At 39.9% G+C, this 20,922-nt stretch overlaps 1 protein-coding gene across 4 annotated transcripts in view; it reads left to right on the top strand.

Moving 5' to 3' along the window:
• The window catches only part of MTHFD1L (methylenetetrahydrofolate dehydrogenase (NADP+ dependent) 1 like), a 160,999-nt gene that overhangs the window by 76,295 nt on the left and 63,782 nt on the right, over positions 1 to 20,922 (top strand). For all 4 annotated transcript variants that reach the window (XM_075035984.1, XM_075035983.1, XM_075035986.1 and 1 more), the window contains 4 exons: positions 15,456 to 15,595; positions 17,156 to 17,197; positions 18,255 to 18,355; positions 18,776 to 18,953. In XM_075035984.1, coding sequence (XP_074892085.1) covers positions 15,456 to 15,595; positions 17,156 to 17,197; positions 18,255 to 18,355; positions 18,776 to 18,953 — 461 coding nt within the window. The remainder of the gene's footprint in view (positions 1 to 15,455; positions 15,596 to 17,155; positions 17,198 to 18,254; positions 18,356 to 18,775; positions 18,954 to 20,922) is intronic.

Raw genomic sequence — 20,922 nt, 5'->3', positions numbered from 1 at the left:
AACTCAAAACTGAAAGTTGATATTGATCAGGAATTGTTGAATTATGTCTAACTAATATTGCACTTGCAATAAAAAAGTGGTGTTTTGCCCAGGAAGGAGTGGTGATACTATTTTGAAGAGAAAAGCTCTCAAATTATGGACTGTCTTGTAGTGAGATTTTACCTTCTTCCCTTTAAGGAAAAAGTAAATCTACAAAGTGTTAGAAATTCACTTGGCATTCCCTTGCTACAAAACATATTTGTAAATGTACATTCCCAAATCTGTTGTTGATATCCAGAACGATGAAGGGCAATTTACAGGAATAAAAGAACATGTGATTATAAATCATCAGCCATTTAGCTGAGTTCTCTGCTTTATCTGACAAGCATATCAGATGCTCTCCTTCATAAACTGACTGAGCTCCAGTTTGAAACTAGCTAGGATTTTTAACTCTTGCTGCTACTGCTGGTAAGCTGGCTGAGTTTCTATGGCCACTTTGAACTCATTTGCTCTTGTTCTGTAATACTGTGTTCCAGCTTAGTTTTCTCTTTCTCAGGTAATTTTTATACTGTCTAACTAAACAAGCACAGCTTTTCTAATCTTTTATAATTAGTGCTAGGCTTGCCATTCCTATAACACAGCCTATCTGCTTTTTTAGTTTCTGCATCTGTTACAGTATTTGCTTTCTTCAACATAGCTGCATGCACATTGCTCTGCAAAGTCACTTACCTTGCTGGTGTTTATCCTCAGATCAGTCACCTTTTTTTTTTTCCTCATTTTCTGTACGTAACTCATTCTGTGATTGACTTAATATTGCTAGGCTCCCAGACTCTTCTCTGATGTTTGCAAGTATGAAGTTCCCAAATTGCAGGTCAGATTTTTGTCATTAATCTCCAATGGCAATGGCTGTTTACTAATAACTTTCATTCTGTTTCTCTTCGTTTCTTCCTAAACACCACAGCAGCTTTTTCCTGTGTGATATCCTAGTTCCTCTCCGTGCTGGCGATGCTTTCAAACTTTGGCATCGCCAATAAACTCCATCAGTGTTCCTCAGTCTTTCTGCTGAGGTTGTTTAGCAAAGGGTAAATGAGGGCCCTCAGGCTGCTCCTCTCTCATGTCTCTAGTTCTATCATGGCTGCCTGTTCTCCTCTCTCTTAATCATGTCATCATCATTTTCTTCTAGCTTTGCTAACACATTCCGGTGTAGTGCTGCAGCAGTTTTTTTTCCTGAAGACCACACTGATGAGATGTTGTCACGTTTTCATTAGTGGAGAAAGGTTTGTATCTGGCATAGCCTGCCTCTGGTAGACAAAGGTTATATTTCTTACTTAGCTTAAATTTTTTTAAAATCATTCTTTTCTTAAAAATATGTTTGAAAACCATTTGGCTTCTATCACTCAGATTTCCCCCCACTCCTCTTACATTACTTGAATATGGGTTTTGATACTTCTCAGATAAAAGGCACCAAGGGAAAAGGAAATTATTTAAAATGTGGATATAAGCTTTATGGGGTTTTTTTTGTTCCAGGATTTTGAAATTCCTGATTCACTCTTTGTTAAGAGTAGTGTATTCAGGTCTTGTGTATTTTGGTTTTTTAATTCCAACTTTAATAAATTATGGTGACATCACTTTATTAGCTTCTACTTTTTAATTTGTGTGGCTGAAGACCCTTGCAATTTGTTTTCATTTCCTTTGCTGGCTCTGACTCTCATTCTGTAGCAACTCTGTCTGTCTTTTCCTTTCTTTTAGAGCTTGTGTAATTAATAGTTACATCTTCTGCTCAAAAAGTCTACCCTGCAGGACAACAAAGCTATGTATTTGACTGCCTTTTCTCTTCATGACCAGGAGTTACCACTGTTATCAGGCCAGATGCCATGTGAGAGACAAGGCATTTTATTTAGTACATTTAGAAGAGTTTGATTTCACAAGTGAAGTGATTTCAGTGTGAGGAAAGCAATTAAAACATAACGATGACATGATAGAAAATAATGAAGAGATAGTGTGGCCTTGCGTGGTTGTTTTCAAGTTTTTTTGAAACTTTGCTGGTGGATGGATGCTGCTCTGTGCCTCACTGGCAAAGGAATTAAATGGTTTTCTCACAGACTAAGAGCTGTGAAGCGGCATGCGCGTGTGTTGGTCGTGTGCTGAATGAAGTGTCACACCATAACTGAGCTGGCTGGGTCAGAAGCAAGCAGAGAGCTGGACATGCATAGCTTATTTGAGAAAGCCATGCTTTCTTCTCTTCATATGGGTTTTCAGAGTAGAAGGGAGACATAGTGAGATAGTGTTTTGGTTGGGACTGTATATGCCTGGGGGATTTGCTGTGATGATGATGGGGAGGCAGGAAGGGGTGGTGTGAATCTGTTCCTGCTGGCTGGCTGGCAACTAGGGCTGGCTGGCTCCTGAGGACCTGGTGTCTTGAGGAGACCTGTCCTTTCTCCTCTTTCTTGCCCAGTAAAAGACAAGGAGACAGAGCTGCTGAGTCCATGGCTTGTCACCAGTAGCACACATTCTCTGATTGAAAACTCCTGGACTGTCTTGTGGCTAAAGCGCTGTAGTGCATGTCAGGAGGCATACATCTTGTTACCACCTCCATCCTTGACTAGCTTCATGGCCTTAAACAAGTAATTTCGGCCTCCATGCACAGATGTAATCCCATTCTTCCTTATTTGTTTATTCAGTTTATAAACTTTCTTGGGGGCAAGAACCATCTCACCATCGGAAATGGGGAGATGCCAAACGCTAGAGTAATAGGAACTTTAAGGTAACAGGGCTTTTGTAGAGCCATGGCAGCTGCTAGTACTTCAACATGCATCAGGAATTCACTGACAAGCTGACATGGTATTTTAATGCCCAGTATGCTGCCCTCTTTCTGCAACGTGTCTGTCTGCGTGCCCAAAGAAGGGCAGCGAAGCTGGTGAAGGGCCTGGAGCACAAGTCTTATGAGGAGCGGCTGAGGGAACTGGGGTTGTTTATCCTGGAGAAAAGGAGGCTGAGGGGAGACCTTATTGCTCTCTACAACTACCTGAAAGGAGGTTGTAGTCAGGTGGGAACTGGTTTCTTCTCCCAAGTAACAAGCGATAGGTTGAGAGGAAATTGCCTCAAGTTGCCCCAGAGGAGGTTTAGATTGGGTATTAGGGAAAATTTCTTCACTGAAAAGGTTCTCAAGCACTGGAACAGACTGCCCAGGGAAGTGGTTGTGTCACCATCCCTGGAGTTATTTAAAATACATGTAGATGTGGAGCTTAGGGACATGGTTTATCGGTGGACTTGGCTGTGCGAGGTTAACGCTTGGACTTGATTATCTAAAAGGTCTTTTCCAACCTAAACAATTCTATGATTCTATGTTAGAGCTTAACACAACTCTTTCCTCTGTCAATGACATTCATAAATTAAAAGTATGGAGTGTACAACTGTTAAGGGCTGTCCGTTATTCTCGGGCTCAGGACAGTTATCCAGGGGTAAAAACAGATAGGAAAGGTCTGTCATCATTCAGAAAGTAGAGGTACTGCCTAGTTCCTGATAAATAAAATACCATTCTACTGAGTAGAAACTGATGACATTGCAACTTCTGTGCTATTTATTTTCCCTTCCCTCCCCAAGTTAGCAATCTTACCTAGTTTTAAAACTCCCAACTCATAAAAAGCAAATAAGCAGTTCCTTTTGTTACCTACTGGTTGTATTGCTTTTATTTATAAGAAGAAAAGAACCAGAGGTTAAAAAAATGCAAACAGTAAAACATCATATATGCTAAGGAAGTTCTCTTCATCACTTGGCAAAGGAAATAGAAGAAGGGTCCCTAGCTAACAGCATTACTTTTGCTTAGGGTTATTTGGCAGAAAATCCATCATCCTCTCTCCATTTGTGAGTATTTCATATTGACTTACACCCTTTAGCAAGGGTCAGCAGGGCAGGGTATGCATAAAGAGTTCAAGTCCCATTTCAAAGGCTGAATTTTAATTGTAGTGGATGGTTTATTTTTAATATCATTTGAAAATGAAAGCTCTTTATTAGATTTTTTTGTTTGTTTGTTTTACTGGCTTTTTGATACTGAAATCTAATGTTCTTTTTATGGACTACTTGCATAAGAATGAGGTTTGTTCAGACATTTCCGTCACGTTAGAGAAACCGTTTTTTGCTCTTTTTTTCTGAGTCATTGTTCTGAATCTGCAGGCAGGAGTGCTTTGTTTTCTGAAAGCTTTTATAATTAAAATTGTTAATAATGTACAAATATGGAGAGGGCAATGTTTGTTTATTTACTTTCTGAACTGTTGACTTAAATCTTGAAGACTCTAGAGATATCAACACAAATGTGAAATGTGGTAAGGACATAAATACATTATTTCCATTTTTTATTATAGTAATTATATTTGGCAGAGTTTTAATATCATCTAGTACAAGTTTATATTTAGCAGAGTTGATTTTCTGTTTTCCACTGGTATTCCATAAACACGTGCACACTGAGAGCTCAATTAATAGGCGTTTCAGGGAGAATTGTTCAAAGCTACATTGTCTTTGGGATCAGAACTCCAAAATGTTTTCTTCTCGTCCTCTGCTACCCACTATACCAACCCAATTGAAATAATGTCATGGTTTGGGGAAAAGGGTTAAGGTATGTCTTTAGATGAAAAATGCACATGCAGAGGGTTCTTAAGATTTATCATTGCAGGTGTTTTGTTTTGCCTCATAAATTTTATGAAGTACTCTATGATAAGATAATACAAAAGAAAAATACTGTGATTTCTCTGAAAGTATGCTGACTTTAAATCATTGGGGTTTTTAAAATTTTCAAACAACAAACTGTATGTGTTGTTATATGCTGGGAATTTCTAAATAATTTTAACAGAAAATAGTTACTTCTCTTTGAAAACAGAAATTAGGTTTGCTTACATATCTGATCTTATGACCTGGTGGGATTAGCTTTAAAGAAAAATATCAAGAATTCATGACTAGGGATATAAATATGTTTCTAAACCAATTCTAAACATGTTAATTAGATTGCAAATAATGCTGGGTTATGTATGGCCAGTGTGATTTGTTAATGGGAAGAGTGTTGCTTTGGCAAATAGCCAAAGTGCTTTTGAAGGTCAGATGTTGACAATATTTGAAAGTGTTCAGAGACTGTTCTCTGATTCTACAAAATAATACATTAAAAGAAAAGATTAATATCCTAAATGGTATATCAGGGCCACTTAGCTGCTCTGACCTTGTCCTTTTATTTTTGCAGTTTTATATAGCTACTGTGTAATTAATTTTATTTGATTGAGAAAACAGATTAAATTCAAATACAGCAAGAGAAAATGTGGATTACAACCATTTTTTAATTTTGGGTGGCTTATCTGTCTTTTATATGGTCTTTTTGTTGGTCCCTTTATCCTTGATTTGCTATGCTGACAGCTTTATTGAAGCTGACAATCTCAAACTCTTCAACTTTCCTTCCTGCAGTAATAAGGCACACGCTTGTAATGTATCTTCAACTTAGCCCTGACTGCAGGCTCTGAGTGGGAATGAAGCTTCGGCGACAGAGCAGATGCTTTACATGCATGAGGACACTGCATCTATCCGCTGCCTCCATCTACTGCATCTCAGACAGAGCTCCCAAGAGGCTGAGTAACAGCTTCATAAATCAAGGGTTGCAGGTTCAGCTCTTCCTGCAGCCAATTAAGAATTCAGTGTACGGTTTGAGGTCCTTTGCTGCACAAGGAGTGAGGAAGCACAAAAATGCGGCGGAGGGTCAAGGACAACAGAGTAGCTGAGATAACAAGATGATGGGCAATTACAAAGAGGAACTGAAAAAAAATTTATAATCTGTAGTAAAGGGGGATCCACTAATAATGTACAAATATTTCAGAAATGGTAATGGATAGTTTGCAACAGCAGTTCTGTTGCCTTGATTACAGGAACTGTGGTTAAGTGGAGAAATCCACAATAGGCATTAAAGAATTGGCTTAGCCATGAGCAGTTGAAAAGATTTGGCTTGTAAACTAGCAGAATTACAGTTTGGTTTGATTTTGGTTTTGGTTGTGTTCTTAATTGGGAAATCCATGTAGGAAAATCCTTCTCCATGTGGGATTTGTTGGTGTGTGACCTTAGTACCTTCACTCTCCTCAGTTCGTAATTCTTTCTGTAAGATAGATTACTCATGTGCACACACATATGGTTCAACAGACACAGTTACTTTCCACAGCAGTTTTAACCAGCTGAGTCCTTTTTCCGCATCCAAAAAATAGAGAGAAAACAGTAAATACATATTAATAAGTTCAACACAAGCCATCAGTCTTACGCTTTGAGTAGAGGTTCAAATACTGGTTTTGTACAGTTTATTTTAAAAATATAGGTGATTACAACAAGCAAATGCCTACCTGCGAAAGGTATTGGAGAGCTTACATGTGAAAAGCTTCCATGATATCCAGAGTTGCTCCTGCTGTATTTCTCCGTGCATGTGGCTATTTCAAAGTCTGTGCAGCACAGTGGGCTTTACATGCCTGCTTCTTTTACCCTCATGTGCTCTGCTGTGGCTTATGCTGCATGTTCTCAGCACTAGGCATTTTTCCCCATCTCCTAAAATACTACTAACAGTAACCAGCACTTTCTCTCTCCATGCAAAGTCTTTCTGTGTATTGATATCTTAAATTCTGTATGTGCTTGATACATGTATTGCACTCTTTGTAGAATTTCCACCAGGACAGAGCTCTCCAGCTAAGCTCTCGGGATGGTCTTGTAGATTCATTTACAGCCTTTGCATCAGATGTTTCACTGGGCCAGTTTTTCATCAAGACAAACTGCTAATGCAGTGAAATACTCCTCTTCCTAGGGATAAATAACAGGATATATCCTTTGTCATGAATTTCTAAAACATGGCTCAGTAGTTTTGTCAAGAATAGTGTTGCTGGTGTCCCCTTCCAGGCCAATCACAAAGGGAAGGCATTCTGTCTGCTAGCAAAGACTTAAGTGGAATGAAATAAAACCAGAACCTGTTCCTCCTCCTAGGAGGAGGATTCAATACATGCATATGCTGAAAAGACAGTGCCTAAGTCATGAACAAAATCATTATCATAATAAGCAAGCACTCCCCAGAATTTTAGAAGGGCAGAGTGGGGAATACTTCTCAAAATGTATGCCTCATTAGAACTCCCCCAGACTCTTTACTAAGGCGGCAGCCCAAGGCGAATAGTTGCATGCATTACCAGGTAGGTTTACATTGCAGTGATTAATGACTCCGTGCCTGGCATGCCTCGGGTGATTGCACGAAGTGACAGGAGCATTGATCATCCTGATTCAATGGGGGCTCTTTGTTGTGTGGCATGCGTTGCAGCTTCAGCCGACACCACTCTCCTGCCATCCATACGCAGGCGCTTTTGTTTTGTGATGAGAACAAGGAGGAGTGCATGTGGCTGGCAAGGTGATTTCCTGGCCTCGCCACCTCTCATAGCCGTGCCCATCAGAAGGCATGCAGGGGTCCGTGAACGCCCACAGCCCAGCGTGTGGTGGTGGTTGGTTGAATGGGTTTTGTGTCTGAGTTGTGATAGGCTCTGAGGGTACCTTGTATGGCTGCAAAAAATTATGTATTTGTCATTCACTACCTGTATCGTCACTCATTGCCTGATTATATTTCTGCTGCGCTTTAGAAAGTACGTCATCTTCCAGGATATATGCTGAAGTGGTGTTCTGTCTCAAGAATAAGATCCTTTGTGTCTCCTCTTTCCTTTTTCATGAAGCAGTGCATTATTGATGCTAAGGCAGGTGTTACTTCATGGCCATTTGATGAAATGGGTAGAACTTTTCCAGGGAAGAGATCTTCAGGCTCTCTGCCAGCCTCCTGAAGTCAGTGTTTTCCAGATGCTTGTACCATGACTTCTCAAAGCATGTTCAAAGTCCATTTTCCGTAGCTCTTCCAAGTGGAGTAGGAGGAGCTAAAACCTGAGACCTCAACAGAGAGAAGCTTCAGTTTGATGGAAGGTGTATTTGTGGCAGGAGCTTCAGCCAACTGGATGTTTTTAAAGTGAAAGTAAATGAAAGTCTGGTAGTGAGATACACATAGAGAAACATGGTTTAGGTGTGATGAAATTTATTTTAAGCACTTAGGGTAATACCGTGGGTACTATAAGTTAATATACTCCTTACAGTTGGGGAATTGTAGAAGATCCATCAGTGCTGCTGTTAATTATTCCTTCCACACAACTCCAAATAAAGAAGTGGTGAGGTTTTAGTTTTGTAATTACCAGAAGGCTAATAATTCTTTGCCAAAAGCCATGATGATCTCTTAAGTATGAGATAATGTAATTGCCTTATTCCTATGCCATTAATTGTGATCTATTTTAAAAACGTGGTCATCTGTCTTATGAGCAAATGATACTCTGTTACCTCAAAGGAAACATGCTATGAATGGTAAAAAGAGGCAGCTAAAATTCACAGTTCTTTTGTTTGAATTTTTCTAGTTAATATTGTAACAGAAGGAGGTTGGAAAAGGGGGAACTGTGTATGTTTGGTTAGTGTATTCAGCTGTGCATTACAATTCATGTCAGGGGCCAACACTTAGCCTATGAGTTATGGGTCTTTACATGAGTATAAGACACAGGAGTTAAGAGAAAGTGACTGTAAAACCCAGCAGGCTTAGCAGAGGGATTCAAAGAAACGTGTAGCCTGTGAAGCCATATACAGCTCACTTTATTCCTATTAGAATGAATCGTTTGTGGTTTGTAAGATGTCTTCAGGTTTTTAATCTCGAGTAATAAATCTAAATAATGAGCTCATTATTAGTGAGCTGCTAGAAGATGTCAAATTTTACATTTGAAATATCAGAGTATGGTTTGACAAGGTGGCTAGGGATGAATTAACAGTTTTCCACTGTTGAAATGTGTCTCCCTTCCTTCCCCTGCTTCTGTTTGTCTGCTTTTGCTGCCTGTTTGAACATGTTAAGACACTTGTCTGATCTCACTTCAGCTGATTCAAATCTAACCCAGTGGAAAAAATATTGGGTTTTCTATGTTTTTCTGTTTGTTTGTTTTCTGGTTAGCAAATTCCAACAGTTTACCTTGCAACTAGATGAGTGCCAAAACCTGCAGGAAGTCTGACCAGCAGGGAGGGAGCAGGGGAGAAAGGTGGAAGACTTAAGAGGGAACAGGAATTGCCCTTTCAGCAAGGCAGGGTGCTCATTTAGTTCAGCCACCCTGTAAAACCATGCCCTAAATTGGTGCTTTGTAGGCAGGAATCACTGCAGTTGCACTTCTGTATATTCTCAAGAGGGGGAGGCAAGCAGAGCTGTGGAGATGTGCAGAGCATGCTTTCTGTCACACAGTGCCACTCCTGTCAGCTCTTAGAGTTTTCAGTTTGATTCCTCCCCTGAATTTCAAATCCGACATGTGCAGCATACATATATAAGCAGGCCTGTAAAACCCGCAAAGAGGAATTGTATCCTTAATTGTGAGAGAATTGAGATTTAAAAGTTATCTTCAGCTGTCTGGCTTGTCGTAAATAAAGTGAACTTTCTGCTAATTTTTTGTCTATAGTCTGGGAATAATCTGTATAAGTCATTGTGCCTATTTGTTTGTTTAATGCATGGGATGCTCTTGGAAAGTTAACAGCAATTGGTATATAAAGTAACTGTGAGAGGTTATGCTGTAACCTTTAGTTTCTCGTATAAAGCTGCTCTCCATTTCAATGGTAAAAATCATCTCTTATGGAAAAAGAAATGTTTCTGAGCAAAAGATTGAAAGAACTTGTTATGGGGTCCCAAGGGAATCAGCACATAAATGAAGTGTATTCCTGGGAGCCAAGCTCCCTGTGCAGCCCTGGCTGCCAGGAGGCAGTGACAGTCGGCTGAGACCTGAGACTCTTGGCCACTGGGGACAAGTTTCCTTTGGAGAAAGGCAGCATGAATTGAACTGCTACTGTCATGGGGTATAATGGCAGGGTACTTGAGTGTAAATCGTTGGTTTCAGCTGACATACTTTGTTTGTGTGGAGAAGTTGAAAATTTCCAGGAGATTTGATTTTTTTTCCGCCAAAGAAATTTGTATTAGGAGAGGTCTCATGAGCTAGAGCTCAAGTGTTGCAGCTTGGAGGATATGCCGGTGGAACCAGAAACCAGGCATTTATAGTGTGTCTCTCTGGGGGTGCTCGTGCAGGTGGGCTGCTCTCTGTCTACATTTGAAGAGGCTTCCACGCACAGAGTCTCGCGTGAATAGTAGTTTACTATTGAACATAACTTCATATAATTTGCTCTGTGAGAATAAAGTTTATTTTGGTCAGGACTTCTTGTGGAAGAAAATCCATTAATCGCTGTTAAAAGTGTGATCCTTTTGGCTTAAGAAGCCAGGACTGCCATATCTGCTGGTTCAGTCAAAAGCATGGATTGGTGGTCAACAGTCAGAAACCTCCAGTGCCCGTACCTCTGCAGAGCACATAGTGCCCTGGCATCTTTCTTTAGCAAGGGGTGAAAAGTACCTGTTACCTCTAATAAGCTTATGTTCTGTTAAAGTATGTGGCAAATATTTTTCCTATTACCTTTTCTCCTAGGCCTCACAACAACAACATAAAACTTTGATAGCTGATGCAAACTATTTTCTTCATGGCATGAAAAATGTTCAGCCTTAATATATGCATGTGTAGTTTTCTGCTGGACTTCATGTTCAGAGGTGGTAGCAGTGAGTGCTTGTGTTGTATGCCATCTGAGAATGCGTCAGGAGAAAAATGAACAGGAAAACTTCCTCTGTTAGGAGAGAGGGGAAAAAAAAGAAAGAAAAAGAAAAAAAAGTATCTGTTACATTCCAAAATCAGTCATAATAATGGAAGTTCACATCAGATAAATTGCCAGAGTCAGAATGGACAAACATCTGGCTTATTCATCCCTAGCTATACTAACAAAAATATGATATCCTGTTAGAGAAATCACTGATCATCCCAGTTTATCTTGGCGGTTGTGCACCTTGGTATTTTTCACTTAAACAAGAATGTATCAGTACTTTACAGCTAACGTGCCTCCAGCTCCAGGTTCACAGTTCATGTGCTTCTGTGACTTTGAACTCTTCTTTTCCTGAGTTTACCAGCAGACAGCTGCACCAGAACAGATATGTTTACATGTGGGGAGTAAATGGCAGCTTGCAGCTCAGAGTTTCCATTTCCTTTTACATTGTTCGGGAATCCAGGCTCACAATTTGTGTCCTAAAGCTTCGCCTCGTGTATGCATCTGACTTGGCCCTTTATAGTACAAATGTTTTATTTTGACATTGATTTGTTGATACAAAGGGCTGACTAGAGAGAAGCTACTTTCACTAGAAATTATCCTCAGTTTACATGAAGTTCAATTGTGGGTGAAATATCTTCTAAAAAAAATTCTAAACATCACTTTCTGTAAGGCTTTTAAGCAGTATGTAAATGTGAGGCTAATGTGGAACCACTTTATGCAGCTATAGCATGATAGATGTATTTTTAGGTGGAGAAAAATTACATTTTGTATTAAGCATGACAATGAAATCTGATTAGCTGCTTAAACCGTGACACTGTCTATTTAAGCTGTTGTCACATGTAGGTGATAAAATATTCCCAGATGTGCTTGACAAGGCAGTTATTCCATGAAGAGGTTATGGTAATTATAAACAAGAAACAAAACCGTCAGAGTGATTTGTTCATTTGCCTGAACCTGAAGTGGAATCAGACTTCAGTGAAGAGTATCGATTGTTCTGACTTTACACTGCCCGACAGACTTCTCATCATTGCTATTGCCTAATTCCACGTTTATAAGCTTTTCCTTCCCCTTTTGAACCTAATTTGAATATTTCGGCCTCTTGCTCTGAACAAAAACTGTGGTTTACTGGTTATTTTGGTAGCTGAACTGAGTGAAGTAGGTGTTACGTAAATGACCTGTAGAAAGACCTATAGTAATTGTGTGTTCTGTTTTGCCTACTGTTGTTTTGAAACAAGATTTCCCAGTTACACTGATGTGTTAGAATGAGCCTAGTTTTTGATCACCCTCGCATGGATCTTTTATGAGAAGAAATTGTTTGAACTTATTGGACCATTTTGATGCAGTTTACTTCTGATGTGTATATTAGTTGCTAGATTTCACCTATGTCCCATTATTAAAAGTAATGTAATGGTAGTGCACTGCTGATACATGAAATCTTAATTTTTAATCTTCATTCTCATGTTCCTTATGATACTTGGGCTATAAAATTGAAGCATAAAATCAAACAGCAGAGTATTTGTAGAATTAGGTTTTGTACTTTTTATGACAACGCAGTGAGACAGTCCAGAGAGCTGTACTCACTGAAAATCACACCCAGAAAATAATCTTTTAGTACATGTCTGGATCATTGTCCAGTCTTATCAGTTCAAGAAGGGGATCTGGAATGCAAAGTAAGGCCTGGGACTGTAAAATCCCTGATCTGGGTCAGCCTATGTTGCCATGGGTTTGTGTTCTTAGACTGGAAGTGCAAATACCTGTATGTTTTCTATGAGCTCACTGAAGGCAAATAATTTACCTCTTTACTTTCATTAGAACTGCTATGTTTGTGGCTGGGAAATCAAAGCAAGCAGTTAACATTATGCCAGCATCATCACATCTATTGCAAACCCCTTACCTGCTTGCAGGGCAGAAGCCTAGGTAGCAGTGATTCATGGAGCTGGGAAGTGGCTGCTTGGCAGGGGACAAGGTGAAGAGGCTTTTGGGAAGGGGAGCTGTAGCTGGGTAAAGACTCTGTGTAGGCAGTTAGTACTGGTTGCATCATAAACTTTCCTTCAGTTGAGGTACAGCAGACCACATCTGCTTAGGTAGATGTTTGTTCCCCAAAATCTTCATCAGTTCACCTGTAATCTGTAATTGCCTTCTGTTGACAAACCATGTATGTATGAGAAGTGATAACTGAAATAAATGAACCCATGTATTATTTTTGAATTTCTCTTGTTATATTTAAAGTGATTAGCTGTTTTATCTCATAATCTCTAAATGTCGACTAGCTTGAAACTTCCCATTCATAGTCTGTATTTGTTTTTCATTGGCACTTTCATTTGAAAGCAGGAAACAATCTGAAAGTAATTGTATTAAGTGTTTCAGCGCAAAGATTTTAAAATATAATAGCTTGGCATATTACTCTATCTTCTCACTATCCTCAGAGGAAATAAAAGAGTTGCAACTTTCATCCAGCAACTTTTCTACTACATCCGTTTTCCTTCTGCACACCGGAGAAAGCACTGACATTCCTCTCCCTTTCCTCCACTTCAGATGAAGAAATCCTATTCTCCATGTTGTAGCACTCGCTCCGGTGAGCACCGGTGTTCTGTTAGCTTTTCAGATGTCGATATAGGATTTAAGTTGTTTAGGCAAATGTGCATTTTTGCCCTCCATATCAAAGGAAAGCATTACAAAGAATAGAGGAATATGCACAGCTGCCCAGATAAGTGTCCCCACACAGCTTTCCTGGGCATTTGCCCTGGCTGCTTAGCCTGCCTGAAGGGTGGCTAGCACCTCCCTGAGAGCCATGAAGTGCTGTGTGAGCAGTTGCTGTGCTTACTGGAAGGCTGACATCTCTCCTTCTCTCTCTCTAAAAGGTAGACTTGCAATTCCCCTTTCTCTAAGGAAAACTGACCCTTGAAAAGCCTTGGCATGAAAAGGATTAACTCCCTGGAAACTTTGTTTGGAAATGTTAGGAGACTGCTATGTGTATACGCTGGCAATCTCTGTAAGAGACAAATTATTTTCCCACCCTCTCGAGTACTTGCTAGTTTATCTGTTGTTTATATTAAAGATTGATTGTGGTTATATATTCCTGACTCAGAGTTCTCATTAATCACACTGTGCCACATAAGACATTGGAGAAGAAGAATGGGGGTTACTGGAAAGCAGACATGTGATCCCTGGCTCTGCTTTTTATATGACTTATCCTGACATTAGCTTTGTTCCTCTGAATTATTGTGTTTGTGTAAACATTTTTTCCCCCCTTTGTTTCCATATTTGGTATGTCTGTTTTTCTCAGGGCTATTCAGAAAAAGATAATATACTTATTACAATGATTTTGGAGAATGTTAATCATGACACTTGCCATGTTACTATTTCAAGAGGTCCCTGCTCCCCGCCCGCATGCCCACTCCCTTGTTTGCTAGCTCTTTCTCCCCCAGCCCCAGCAGCCATTTCCTCCCTCTGAGCAGAGCCACACAGGCAATTGTTTCAGCCTGTGCAAAATGAAGAAGAGGTGGAAAAGGACCGGTGGGGTGAGGACAAATGCACAAAGGCTGGGACTTCCTAAAGCACACCGGCTGCCAACAGAAAGATACTTTCTCCCACAGCAGCAGAGCAGATCTGTACCTCTTCCTCCTTGACCCTGCTGAAGGTTTCCAGCCCCGAAATGTTCAATCAGTTGTTCATGGTCCCCTCCCCTCCTAAGCATGAGAGTCAAAACTGCTGGCAGGAGTGAGAGAAAGAAAAGGGAATTTACTAGTTTTTGTAAGTTGATTGGGGCTTTGAGGACGTTACCAGCTCTGCTTGAAGTCAGGTCCAGAAGCCTCTGGAGCAAGCTATTTTCCCACCCTGACTTGTCTGGCTGAAAGTCCCTTCACATCTTCCAGAGGCACATCTTGAACCCAACTCTTCAGTGTGTTCTGGTGGGAAATAATTACATAGGCAATTTTTCAACCAACAGGAGATTTAATCCCTTGAAGTTTTTAATTGCTGTGTGCTTGTGTTTCTCTAATAAAAAGAAATTATTTTTATTTTAAAAGAAGCAATTGAATTAATTGATATTTGACAAATCATAGCAGATTAGCTCTGAAGAGCCTGACATCATTTAATACAGATTATTTTCTCTTTTAGTTGTAGCTCTGCTAAAAATACTTTGCCAGGCATATCCTAATTCTGCACAGATTTTTCTCCTGAGTCATATTACATTAATCTGACTTCTTTGGTGCAAAATCCCATCATAGAATTCATTGTTTAATAGTATCTTTAATACTGAGACATGACTAACTGCTGGTTTCTGTTTGTAATTAAACATCCTCTCCACAAAAGCAAGAGATGACCAGAAGTTCTGCAAACCTAGGAGAATTTAGGTCCATTAGTTGTGATGAAAGCACATCTTTAGTGAAATCAAGGGGGGGGGAATAATGTAGGGAAGTCATATCTGTAAGAGTCTGCAAACATTTTAAATAAATATAATTACACAGAAACAGATATTTTAGAGAACTAGATGTTTTTAAGAGACTTTGATTCAAACTAATTTGGATTGCTTGGGGTTTTTTCCCCCAACATGACTACTTTTGATGACATATTGTACATATCAAGAGTAAAAGAATTTATTTCTGAGTTGGGAATAGTTTTTTAATCAGACTCAGTAATGTAAATAGACCTCTATTTGAAAGTTCATTCAAAACTGAGTACTGGTGTGTATTTAAGTGCAGTGTATGCTAAAGTAGAAATATCCCCCAGTGTTTAACTGAAAGCATGTTTTATGTGTGGTTTTGTTTTGTTTTTTTAATGTTTAACAGTAACTGAAGCTGGCTTTGGTGCTGACATTGGGATGGAGAAATTCTTCAACATCAAATGCAGAGCCTCTGGCTTGGTTCCCAGTGTGGTTGTACTTGTTGCTACAGTGAGGGCTTTGAAGATGCATGGAGGTGGGCCAAATGTAAGTTTTTGCACCTTTCTTGGAAAATAAAATTGTTGCTAATATTTGAAATAAGTAAAATATCTTGGTTTAAGAAATATTGGGGGTAGCCTATGGGGCAGTATTTAGATATCCCTTCTGAGTTACCTCATCTTATAAATGTTACCTCCAAAGGTAATGTAGGAATGGAAAGGCACAAATGAAAGAGGGATGAAAGAGCTCTGAAGAAGTACTAAATCTTACTGAGGGAGGGAAGTTTATCTGCATTTAAAAAAAAAAAGCTATAATATGTATATATATTCTTTTCCATGCCTTTTGAAATAGCATTTGTAAGTGCACTGAAGTAGTCACAGGCTGGGAAAGTTGGCAGCTGAGGAGGAATGAGAAGAGCTTGGGTTTGCGGTAATGTGAGTGGAAGTAGGCAACATTGTTAGTGAAGGTTTTGAGATTTCTTTCACTGCAATAATGGGAACCCATTCTGTCCTTTTAATCTGCTCGGGTGAATTCCCTCAGGAATGCTGAGGCAACTGATAAAATTTTGCAAGTGTTCTCCCTGTGTACCAAAAGTCACCCGTATATCACTTTTTGCTATATAAGCTATGACGAGGCTTGTACAGATTACTGTTTGTAGAAGTACTCCTCAGTCATACAATCAGATTGGACTCTGCTAGCCAAGCAGACAGACACTGAACTCCTAGAAACACTTTTATCTGCCCAGCAGCATGCAAGAGAGTGATGCTGCCAGGGAAACAGTCTCAATGGGTGAAAATACCAAAGCTGTTTCCACAGCCACAAAATTTTGGAATGCATGGTCTCCCTTACAGCTAATCATCTCTTAGAGCTAAAGCTGACCTATCCTTTTTCAGTCTTTCAGGTTGATGTAATTATAGAACTTTCTATCATTTTAGTCTACTTCTAATGCAAGTTTTCTTTATTTTTAATGATAGTCCTCCATGCCTATCAAGGCAGATATATTGTCACATGTTATCATTCAATCTAGCAAAAATAGGACTTAAATATGTCTTAATAACTGTCTCTATTTCTGTCTGATCTGTGTCTTTAGAGGTATAAAGCTTTCATTTGTTGACATAATGCGTCATAGAGGCATGCAGAGTACCAGATACTTTTACGGGGAGGTTTCTAGCAAAGTAAATTACTTGCACGCAGTTCCTTGCCATGGGCAGTAATTACAGGACACCCAAAGATGATGTTCCTCTTCTAGTCATCTGTGTTACTGTTATTCCTACAGGCAGCTGTTGGAGGTTGCTGTCCATAGTCTTTGCACTGGTGGTGTGTAGCAGCATGTAGAATGGGATCCAATTACCTTCTTTCTAATAAATCTTTTACAACTAGTTGCTGAATCACTACCTGTATCTTGCTACCTAGATACAATAGGAAGTGTTGCTATTCTCCATGTACTGGTGTAACTTGGAATAAAACAGAAGCTGCAGTCAAGCTATGATGTTGTGCGCAATGTATGTGCTGACTGGCAGTATAGAAAGTAAGCAAAAGTGCACTTCCGACCATTTAGGGTTATGACAAGTGTCAATCTGTGATGATATCGATTGTTTATTTTCCCAGGTAACTGCTGGTGCCCCCTTGAAGAAGGAATACACAGAAGAGGTAAGAGGAACTATTATAAAACTTTAGGAGTTTTTGTTTAAAGGGACAAAATAATGTGATGTATGGAGAAGCAGAATTTCTCATTCCTCTGGCTGTATAGTGTGCAGCCACAGGTTTGACAATAGCATGCTCCGATGTTGATGTTCAGTGAACTCCTTTAACATTCATTGGCAACAAGTAAAGCCATCTCACCTTCCCCCAGCCACTTGGTGTTATCCCTCTTGTTTGTGCTATGTGTGTTACTGCATGACAGATTGCACTGAGGAACTGAGCTAGCTGAAAAATAACTTTTTTTCAGTAGTTTTTCCAGGACCACTAAGTTTTCAGACTGATCAGCTATTCATCCCAGTCCATCATACAGGCATTTATGGAAGCACAAAAGCAGAGTGGTGCAGGGGTCAAAGACACTCCCTAAAATTAATGATAGCTTAACCTGTTAATTAAACAACAGGTTTATTCTGTTTGTGCTTCACATCTGGTGTTGAATGTCACTCAAATGAGTGGATTCTTTGTCTCTTCACTGCAGAAAAGTTCTGGCCTCTTGGTTTTATCAGGCTAAGGATACGTGTATTGTTGCAATTAAGACAAGGCCTACAAAGTATGAGGTAAAAGAGTAAATAAGGAAAACCAGTAATGTGCTTTTATCTGGGATATATATGTGTATAGAGATTAGACTATGCATATAGCACATCACATCCCACCCCACTACTGTAGTTTGTTTATAAACTTTGCAAACAAGAGACTAACAGCCCTTTCACGATCGTGATGCGTAATAGTCATCAGCTGCACTGTCTTCTTGTGTCCCAGAAGAGAGCAATGCATTCATGTACAAATTTTGGACACTGCTTAATTACTTAAATATGTCTTTTGCTTATTAATTGAATTAGTAAGAATTAGTAAGATAAATGCCAAAATATTTTTGTCTGGAAGCATTTTACTTGCCTGCAACTGTTATGATCAGCACTGTTTATGTTCACTTTAGTTTATGGAAAATTCTTTGGCTGGAGAAGACTTGATGTTTCTTACCATCTCCATTAATTTTTATTTAATTGAACAGAACCTCCAGCTGGTAGCCAATGGCTGCTGTAATCTACAGAAACAGATTCAAATTACCCAGCTCTTTGGAGTTCCTGTTGTGGTTGCTCTAAATGTCTTCCAGTAAGTCTGTTCTTTCATTACTCTTGTGAGTAAATCCACAGTTCAAATTTCACACTTTTCTTGGTTTTTAAATTAATCTGTTTTGGCATGAAGAAAAGAAGCTATTAAAGAATTTCCTTTTTTCATCATGAACACAAAGACCTTTAAATCCTTAGCCTGTTCTTAAGGTTTCAAAACCACAAAAAAAGTATATACTGTTCTGGAACTATTAATCTTCCATGTTAATTAGCTATAACAAGTACAAAAAGTGTTCTTGAAACATGTAAATACATATGCTTTATATAACTGCATTATGTATATGGCATAATTCCTATATAGACTTGCTTTAGAAGTGCTGATGGTAGAATAAGGCTAAGTATATAAGGTTCTAGAAGAGAACTAATTAAACAAAATAATGAGATGGAACTGTTTGGTTGGCAGAACTGACTCTCCTGCTGAGGTTGATCTGGTGTGTAAAATTGCAAAGCAATCTGGAGCGTCTGATGCTGTACCTTGCAATCACTGGTCTGCTGGTGGTAGAGGAGCGGTAAAATTAGCTCAAGCTGTGGAAAAGGCAGCCAATCAGAAAAACAGTTTCAAATATCTCTACAGCTTGGAGGTAAGGTTTTGGGATTTTTTTGGGGGGTAATGAATGCATGCTGCATCAGTGTTGGATTTAAACAAGAACAACATCGCAACAAAGCTATCTAACATACTTGGAAAGGGGCTTGACTTGGTTTAAAATCACAAAAGCTGGAGAGAACAAACAATCTGTGGCTTGTCTAATCTGAAGAGCAGGATACTTGCTGATAATGCTCGTTATTTAGTGCATTGAATGATGTTTCTTATACTTTCTTGTTTAACATGAAAGTATGTCTGTAGGTGGAACATTCACAAATTATTGTGGGAGACTTCTCCACACATATCTCACAGTCATGATACTTGTCCTGACAATCAGCTCAAATGAAACACAGTTACTATCTCACAGTCATGGGTATTGCACCAAGTTATGGCTCCCTGAAGCATTCACTGTCTGTATGAGAAGGATGTTAGAGGCAGCACGTCCATGTTCATGCTACATGTCTGCCCAGCCACACAGGTCAATGCAGAGAGAAAGCACTGCCTTTACCAGCACCCACTTACACACCCACAGCCCTCAGATAAACGACGAGCACAAGTGGCCCTGTCCTGTTCCTTCTCTCAATCTCATCGGAATTAGAGTCTGCTAGTACAATATGGCACACACGATATATGGGTCACTGCTGCAGTTGGTCTTAGATCCTCAGTCTCTCCAGGAGCAGCCCCCAGTGCCCTTGCCCTGCTCCAGTTGCTGGCACCAGGGTCCCTGAGCCCTGAGGTTCACAGCTCACTCCAGCTGCTGACACTCAGACGTCTCCTCTTGCTCTCTTGTGTTCATACATACACACCTAGAGCAGAGAGCACACCCACACAGAAGGTAGTCAGAAATCAGATTTAATGAGAGTAGAGGACAGACTGTGGTGCTCAAGCACAGAGCTTAGTGAGACAAGCTACTGACCAAACACCTTGGCACTCAACGGGCCCCTTCTTCCCCTTTTCCCTCTATTTTTTCCCCACACTTGTTCCTCTTCAATCCACCTTGATTACTCCTTTTCCCCATATTTGGTCCTTCCACTAAACATGCCCTAACAATCTTTACACATTCCCACAATCCCCTTCAAAAATCCCATCATAACTTTTACACAGTCCCCAAATGCTTTTCTTCCTACATCCCTACATAAGGAGTCCTGTGCTGCTCTAGGCAATCACCCCCTTCTGTTTGCAAAGTTTGCTGATGAGAGTTTCTCCATTGACTCACCTTGGTGCATTTCACACCAACGACAATGGTCTCATCCTTCCCCTTGGATGATCTTAGGAAACAGGCAACTCGGTGTTCTCTGATTTTCACTGATTAGGTTTTTCCACTGATTGCATTACTAGGGTACCTCCACCTATCCTTGTTCCTCTGATCCTCGCTTGGGCTTTGTGTTTAATTTGCTTAGCATTAGTCAGATAACCTGACAAAGGATAGCGTGGTCCAAGTTTCAATCCTATGTCTGCCAGAGATGGCGACTCTTTTTCCATGTCTCGGAGTCTTTGTTATTGCAGTCATCTTCAAGGTAACGTTGCAGCATCGCGAGCTGTCAAGAGGAGCAGCTTGCAAGGAAGGGCTTCTTGGGCCCCTGAAAGCAGTATGCTGGAGTACCACCGTACAGGTAGAACGTTTGGAGGGATGTGTTGCGGAGAAGGTTATACAAATGATTTCTCAGGACCTTCCTGACTATCCAAATGTGGGTGGGTTAAAATTTGGGCAGCAAAATAGACTTCTCTGGCACCAAGGAAGCCCCTGTCAAATTTAAGATGCTGTGCTCCAGTTGACAGTGCTACTTAAGTGTCTTTAGAAAAAGTTTGAATGCTATTTTTTAACAGCAGAACCTCAGCTTCATTCTTTTAAATGGCTGAAAGTTCCTGTTTTGATTGTTCTCTCCAGAAAAAAGTTCAGCCTGAGCTAGATATGCCCTACTGTTGTCTTTCACTCTCTCTCCTCCCTGATATGTAGCCCATATCTG

This window comes from Buteo buteo, chromosome 9 (genome assembly GCF_964188355.1).
Source record: "Buteo buteo chromosome 9, bButBut1.hap1.1, whole genome shotgun sequence".
NCBI classification, from domain to species: Eukaryota; Metazoa; Chordata; class Aves; order Accipitriformes; family Accipitridae; genus Buteo; species Buteo buteo.
This window is presented reverse-complemented; position numbering and strand designations above follow the sequence as displayed.